Below are 8,464 nucleotides of genomic sequence, written 5' to 3'. Positions count from 1 at the left end.
CAGAGCGGCGATTGGCTGCGGCTCCCGAGCTGCCCGAGCCTCAGTCGGTGCCTGCTGCAGCCGGGAGCGGCAGAGCCGGGGACTCCAGCGGCAGCGGCGGCAGCAGCCAGGACGGCTCCAGCACAGGTAAGTGCTGACATAACGGCAGGCACCGGGCTGGAGAGGGACCCTGGGCAAAGTGCCTAAAAGGAGGAGGAGGACACATGAGGATGCAAAATAGAACCTAGATATATATATATATATTTTATATTTTTGTCCTATGATGATCTATAGGCTCTCACTATACACTGACTTTTATGTCTTTCCAGGTTGAGGACTGCAGGCAACTTCAAGATTAACACTTGTCAGCCCAGATTTCCAGCTTTGGTTCCACTTGTAAGAGGGAGGCAGGTTGAATCCTCCCTTGTATTTTTTTTTTTTTTAAGAACCCAACCTTCTCAATGAGTTCCAGCACCTCTAAACAGCTGAGGCTATCTATGCCACCCTGCCTGCTGAACAGGACCTCTGCACCCAACGCCACCAGCTGCACCACGCAGGTAGAGCCATTGTTCCAGACCTTCTCCTCTACCCTGGTCTTGATCGTTTTGGCCACCGTGATCTTCTGCCTGGTAGTCCTTTCTCTAAGCACCTTTCACCTCCACAAAAGCAAGATGAAAAAACGCAAAATCGAGAAAGCCCAAGAGGAATATGAAAGAGATCACTGCAGCCCCAAGGTAAAAAGAGGCCATATATATGACAGGATGAACAGACAACCAAGTGATAACATCCAAGACAGCGGCATCTACGATTCACCAAACATCCAGAGGGAAGAACCGAGCACCCCGAAGCAGGAGCCCCGGATTACCGAGCAGTCTCCCCAGGACGCCTCAGCACTGGACAGAGGGGACCTACTGCAATCGGTGGTCGTGTCATGATCTGGATGGTGCCACCCATGGGCACTACTGTATTGTACATATTTGGTGATACCGTCCCGGAAAATTAAAAATAATATATATATACATATATACCAATCAATAAGTATCCATCCAAACGCATGACTGCGAGCCCACATTGCGCTCCCATTGAGTGATATAACGAGGGGTAATTATTAGTCTTTCTCTGGAGGGGAAAGGCGCACAATGCTACCAAATATCATGTCATCTGCCTGAGGAATCCCATCCTGCTGTATATAATGACCACCCAGGAGATCACTATATCGTATGTGAAACACCACTAACATAAAGCAAAACCTCAACATTAAGGAACTGGGTGACGTCTTCATGGCCGGAGATGGATGAGGGTTCTGAAGAATCATTTCTGGACCACAAAATAAGAACTCTTAGGAACATAAAGAAAGCAACTGATAATGATGAAAATAATGGATATTTTTCTTTTTTGTCTTTTTTTTCTCTCCTCTATTCTAACATTTGCCTTGTGGAGCTTAAGTCAAGTATTGGTAGGTTCTCCTCCAGCTGCACCTTGCTTCTGCTGCAATCCCTGCCAGGAGCTGTCCACACTCTCCCGTGCTGAAATCCCCTGCAGTCCAGTCTATGCTTCAGCTCTATGGATCCAAGTTCGATCTTCTTCCCTCTTTTCTTGTCTTCATTTCCGATGATCCTCTGCTTCTCTTACTGTATATGAACGGTGCCAGAACACCCGAGATTACAACCTTTTGTACAATGACTGGGTGATGTGCGGTCCAGAAGTGCAGTCATACAGTGACTCCGTCCCCAGTATTGATGGCAGTATGCTGCTACCAGCTCCTTATTTCATTATGTTGGAAGAACATGTGCCCTTCTATTCTCTCCTGAGGCAAACATAGGCTCTGTACTATGCACTCTTTAATGTATGCTTTTGTTTTAGTGCTACTGAGGTGAGGGGGAGGGTGGGCAACCTGCAACCCAATTCAGTGGCATGGAATTAGCTTCTATTGTTCTAGGAATAAATTTTATATCTTAAGCTATTCTGGGTGCGCTGGTGTTTTATGCAGAGTACAAACTGATCGATACATGTGGGAAGGGTTAGCAATGTGGATCTTGGATTTGTAGGGAGCGTTCTCTATATTTAGGGCACTATTTGTATAGATGTGGATAGGGTATCCTTATATACTTTATTGTATGACTGATCTAAAGGGACTTTTCATCTTTACACAGTATCAAGCTATGGAAAGCTCGAGATCTGCTGAAACGTTCAGTTGGATCAGTGTGATATAATAAAGAGTTAAGGTTCCACCTTCCGTGATTTTGCAATATTTACCCGTGCACCACCAAAAAACAATCATTTTGATAGACTGAGACGTTGCACCACTGAGTTCGTGTTTTGGCATAAAGAGTGATCATCATTTTATTTATTTTTACTAATTCAATGGTAAACATGAAAATAAGAAGCTATGTAATGTATCGGAGAAATCTGCTTCTTTATCCTCCAGCATTGATCATTCGTGATCAATAATATTCTCAATTCCCGGGAAAAATCTTTATTTAGTAAACACAGACTTTCCCATTACTGAGATAGGAGATAACGACTGGAGCTCTTAATGGCTTTTTTTTAATTATTTTTTTATGTATTTTTTTTTTTTTTATGGAATATCCGTGTCTGCCGCCTTCTTCCCCTTTCCATAAAGTTTTAAAAGCACCAATTGTCATCTTCTATCTCAGTCATGGGAAAATCTGTCTTCACTGAACACCCATTTTATCAATGAAGTGAGAGTGAAAGATCAGTCCGGATCTCTCTTATAAGATATATTACAGAATTGCTTATTTTCACATGTAGTATTGATTTATGAAATAAAAATTGAAAGGACGGTTACTCTATAGCTTATTCTGGTGTCGTGCTGGGATATCTGTGGTTATTACATAGCTTGTTACATTGCAACTTCAGCTCTTCTATAGCAATGCAGAGCAATGTGTATAATAACGGTAAATGGTTATATACAAAGTAGATATAATTATGTGGCTCCATATAATGACAGCTTTCTAGATATGTATAGGGAATGGTAAAGTGTCCGATGGATTCAGGACAAGATTATTTCTGGTACAACTTTGTAGATTACCAGATTAGAGGACCGGCACCTATTGGGTTACTGTAGACAGATGATTTTTCGGGAAGTCCAGGTACAATAGGTGCCAGTCTTCTCCTGCCATGGATTGATGGTGGACGGTTTGACAATGCTGGAGACTTGTTGTAACTTTTATTTTATGTTTGCCAATTTTAATATCTACGATCATCAATGGAATACACTGTATCGTCACACGGATTAGTGATGTTTGCCTCCTCACATGGTTGCCGGGCTAATAACTGCTTACGCTGACATCCAGTGATCTGATCAATGGTAATATGGCCCCAGGCTGAAGACTGACGGGATTAAGAGTCGGCCGGGGGCAGTGCTCTGGGGTTGTCAGTAAAATGACGCTGCACAATACTGGAACTGTAGCGTGGTAACAAGACTCGCAAGGCTTTGCCGTAGATCCATAGACATTGATTATTGTGCAGGCTATATGTAGGGCCGGAGTAGTAGGGAATGTCACATTATTATGTTGATCACGTCTTGGCTGTGGATGCTGTGTGCTACGTGCAGCAGAGCTGGGTGACTCTGCGCGGGTTCTGCTTTATGCTCATGTATGTGGAGTAATTACACATCATTTATTACAGAGTGTTAATCCCTCATTCTTAGTGTCATGTTACCTGGACAGCTACCATTAGCCTAACCGACATATAAACTACCACTTACATTGACCTTACCCTTCCCGCCTACTTCCTTCCCAGATTTTCCTTTTTTTTTTCCTCATACCAGTTTTTACTTTCCTCCTTTCTCCCTTTCCCTCTTCTTTGTCATTTGTCTTTCTTTTTCTTTCTTTTTTCTTCCTCACTTCATCCCTCCCTTCCTGTTTGATCCCACTTTCCCATCTTCTTTTCCTTCCCTGCTAACTTCACTCCCTTTTCTGTTCTCCTTCCTCTGCATTATTTATATTACTGTCATCATCCTCTTTTCTCTCCTTTCTTCTTCCCTTCCTTCTTCCTCTCTCCATCCACCTTTCTTTCTCTCTCTCTTTCTCACTTTTTTCTTTCTTTCTTTCTTTCTTTCTTTCTTTCTTTCTTTCTTTCTTTCTTTCTTTCTTTCTTTCTTTCTTTCTTTCTTTCATCACTTTCTTCCTTTCATCTCTCTTTCCTATCTTCTTGTCCTTCCCTGTCACCACGGACTGGGACTGAAATTCAGCCCTGGCATTTGAAATCACGCAGGCCCATGTTATCCCCGTCCCAGAGCACCAGATGGGATATATTACTAATATTACCCTGCATGGAGGAAAGGAAGATTTACTACAAGACAAATATTTCTAATGATACCCATGGCCTGATGGAGTGCTCCATCATAACTCTTAACAGTATAGGTGTCTTGAGATCAACGATTCTGTTAACAATGTAGCAGACAAGGTGGCCCATGACCAGACAGGCCCTTCTGCCATTTGCCAGAATTGCCAGTCCGGCCCTGCCTGCCACCATCACTCCCTCTTTCATTCTTCCTTCCATTGACCCTACAAATCTCTCACTTTCTATTTTCCTTGTTCTTCCTTACTTCCTTTCTCTTCCTTCTTTCTCACTCCATCCACCCTTCCTTCTTTCACCTCCACTCTTTTCCTTCCATCCACCCTCCCTCCCTCCCTCTCTCCCAGTCTCTCTTTTTATGTTATTCTGCATCGTCATTTCTCCACACCATCTTTACAGTGGGGAAAAAAAGTATTTAGTCAGCCACCAATTGTGCAAGTTCTCCCCCTTAAAAAGATGAGAGAGGCCTGTAATTGACATCATAGGTAGACCACAACTATGAGGGTCAAAATGAGAAAACAAATCCAGAAAATCACCTTGTCTGATTTGGCAAGATTTATTTTGCAAATTATGGTGGAAAATAAGTATTTGGTCACCTAAAAACATGCAAGATTTCTGGCTCTCACAGACCTGTAACTTCTTCATTAGGAGGCTCCTCTGTCCTCCACTCATTACCTGTAGTAATGGCACCTGTTTGAACTTGTTATCGGTATAAAAGACACCTGTGCACAACCTCAGACAGTCACATTCCAAACTCCACTATGGTGAAGACCAAAGAGCTATCGAAGGACACCAGAAACAAAATTATATCCCTGCTCTAGGCTGGGAAGACTGAATCTGCAATAGTCAAGCAGCTTGGTGTGATGAAATCAACTGTGGGAGCAATAATAAGAAAATGGAAGACATAAAAGACCACTGAAAATCTCCCTTGATCTGGAGCTCCACGCAAGATCTCACCCCGTTGTGTCAAAATGATCATAAGAACGGTGAGCAAAAATCCCAGAACCACACGGGGGGACCTAGTGAATGACCTGCATAGAGCTGGGACCAACGTAAAAAAGGCTACCATCAGTAACACACTACGCCGCCATGGACTCAGATCCTGCAGTGCCAGACGTGTCCCACTGCTTAAGCCAGTACATGTCCGGACCCATCTGAAGTTTGCTAGAGAGCATTTGAATTATCCAGAAGAATATTGGGAGAATGTCATATGGTCTGATGAAATCAAAGTAGAACTGTTTGGTAGAAACAAAACTTATCGTGTTTGGAGGAGACAGAATGCTGAGTTGCATCCAAAGAACACCATACCTACTGCGAAGCATGGGGGTGGCAACATCATGCTTTGGAGCTGTTTCTCTGCAAAAGGACCAGGATGATTGATACGTGTACATGAAAGAATGAATGGGGCCATGTATCGTGAGATTTTGAGTGCAAACCTCCTTCCATCAGCAATGGCATTGAAGATGAAACGTGGATGGGTCTTTCAGCATGATAATGATCCCAAGCACACCACCATGGCAAGGAAGGAGTGGCTTTGTAAGAAGCATATGAAGGTCCTGATGTGGCCTAGCCAGTCTCCAGATCTCAACTCCATTGAAAACCTTTGGAGGGAGTTGAATGTCCGTGTTGCTCAGCGACAGGTCTAAAACTGCTCTAGAGGAGATCTGCATGGAGGAATGGGCCAACATACCACCAACAGTGTGCCAACCTTGTGAAGACTTACAGAAAACGCTTGACCTCTGTCATTGCCAACAAAGGATATATAACAAAATATTGAGATGATCTTTTGTTAAATGACCAAATACTTATTTTCCATCATAATTTGCAAAATAAATCTTTCCAAATCAGACAAGGTGATTTTCTGGATTTGTTTTCTCGGTTTCACTCTCATAGTTGTGGTCTACCTATGACGTCAATTACAGGCCTCTCTCATCTTTTTAAGTGGCAGACCTTGCACAATTGGTGGCTGACTAAATACTTTTTCCCCCACTGTATTTTTTTTTGCTCTTTTTCTCCATGTCCAGTCTTTCTTTCTTTCTTTCTTTCTTTCTTTCTTTCTTTCTTTCTTTCTTTCTTTCTTTCTTTCTTTCTTTCTTTCTTTCTTTCTTTCTTTCTTTCTTTCTTTCTTTCTTTCTTTCTTTCTTTCTTTCTTTCTTTCTTTCTTTCTTTCTTTCTTTCTTTCTTTCTTTCTTTCTTTCTTTCTTTCTTTCTTTCTTTCTTTCTTTCTCTCTCCTGTCACCCTAACTCTTTCTTTCATTCTTCCTTGCATTATGTCCAGTATTATTATCTTTCCTTTCTCTCTTTGATTTTCCTCACTCATCCATCCTGCCTTCTTTCACCTCCACTTCCTTCCTTCTTTTTCCCTGCTCTGCATTTTTTTGTTTCTCTATTCCAACTTTATTCTTTTTCCTCTTTTCTCCATTTTCATCATTGTCATCATCTATACATTTTACTTCTCTTATATCAGAACCCATAGTTGCTGTGTCAATTATTTTTTTTTATTAATATTATTTTTTATTAAATAGTAAATGAATATTCCATTTTATATAAAGCTGATGTGTAAATATTGTGTTCTGCAGTTATTCTTTAGGAGTATAGATAAAAGAGCTGCATTATCAGCATCCTATATAATAGTAGTAGCAGCGCACATGCGCTAATGCCAAATGTAGACAGAGTTCAGACGCTATTAAACCATACTGTTTTGGCAGATACCAAACTAACTACCTTATTTACTGCTCCACTAATGTAAACAGGAACACATGGGCTACTTGCACAGTGAACAAGTCTGTATGATCATGTTCACACACCACCAAGAAACCTGAAGACACAAAAGAGAATAGTAAAACCAAAAACACTCAGTTTGAAAAAATGTTGCAGTAATCCGCAAGTGCTAGTAAAAGATGTAAAAAACAGGGTATTTGGTTGATACGTTTTTTGCAAAAAATGTATACTAAGCTGCTCTACCAATCTTCACGGTATACCCTTATCAGAGCAGTCCTAACTAATGTATGCAATCCCTATCTGATGTATTTAAAAACCTGATCATCTGTATATTACCTGTGTGAACAGGGTTCAGAGAGGAAAAATCCATGTGTGCATACAGGGTAGAACAGCTTTTGTGCAGATAGCCCAAGAGGAGTGGTGGAACTCCCCAGTCTTGTAGACACAAGAGAACAATTATGGAAACAGCAACACATGGGCTACCTGCACAGTGAACAAGTCTGTAGGATCATGTTCACACACCACCAAGAAATGAAGACACAAAAGAGAATAGTAAAACCAAAAACACTCAGTTTGAAAAAATGTTGCAGTAATCCGCAAGTGCATTTTTTCAAACTGAGTGTTTTTGGTTTTACTATTCTCTTTTGTGTCTTCAGGTTTCTTGGTGGTGTGTGAACATGATCATACAGACTTGTTCACTGTGCAAGTAGCCCATGTGTTCCTGTTTCCATAATTGTTCTCTTGTGTCTACAAGACTGGGGAGTTCCACCACTCCTCTTGGGCTATCTGCACAAAAGCTGTTCTACCCTGTATGCACACATGGATTTTTCCTCTCTGAACCCTGTTCACACAGGTTATATACAGATGATCAGGTTTTTAAATACATCAGATAGGGATTGCATACATTAGTGTTGTGAATTCTGTGGCTGAATTCACTCCTGTGGTCACAAGTGGTCAGGTGTTCTGGTGAGCTCGTTAACTGCTTCATTACTTAACTCCGCCTGATGCTGCTATCCTTGCTCCTTGTCAATGTTTCAGTGTTGGATCTGAGCTTCTCCTGATTGTTCCTGTGACCTGCTGCTCTGTATAGCTAAGTGCTTTTTGCTTTTTTGTTGCTTTTTTTCTGTCCAGCTTGTCTTTTGTTTTGCTGGAAGCTCTGAGACGCAAAGGGTGTACCGCCGTGCCGTTAGTTCGGCACGGTGGGTTTTTTTTGCCCCCTTTGCGTGGTTTTGCTTTAGGGTTTTTTGTAGACTGCAAAGTTCGCTTTACTGTCCTCGCTCTGTCCTAGAATATCGGGCCCCACTTTGCTGAATCTATTTCATCCCTACGTTTTGTCTTTTCATCTTACTCACAGTCATTATATGTGGGGGGGTGCCTTTTCCTTTGGGGAATTTCTCTGGGGCAAGTCAGGCCTATTTTTCTATCTTCAGGCTAGCTAGTT

The 8,464-nt window shown here is 41.8% G+C and overlaps 1 protein-coding gene across 1 annotated transcript; it reads left to right on the top strand.

Moving 5' to 3' along the window:
• The first annotated feature begins 311 nt into the window (after nt 1-311).
• Nucleotides 312-1,942, top strand: C3H11orf87 (chromosome 3 C11orf87 homolog). The gene has a single exon (XM_069759077.1). It carries the CDS (start codon nt 441-443, stop codon nt 912-914), a length of 474 nt encoding a protein of 157 aa, XP_069615178.1. The 5' UTR covers nt 312-440; the 3' UTR covers nt 915-1,942.
• Nucleotides 1,943-8,464: the final 6,522 nt, after the last annotated feature.

The sequence above is a fragment of the Ranitomeya imitator genome, chromosome 3 (genome assembly GCF_032444005.1).
Source record: "Ranitomeya imitator isolate aRanImi1 chromosome 3, aRanImi1.pri, whole genome shotgun sequence".
NCBI classification, from domain to species: domain Eukaryota; kingdom Metazoa; phylum Chordata; class Amphibia; order Anura; family Dendrobatidae; genus Ranitomeya; species Ranitomeya imitator.
The sequence above is the reverse complement of the archived record's forward strand: the minus strand, read 5'-3'. Positions and strand labels throughout refer to the sequence as shown.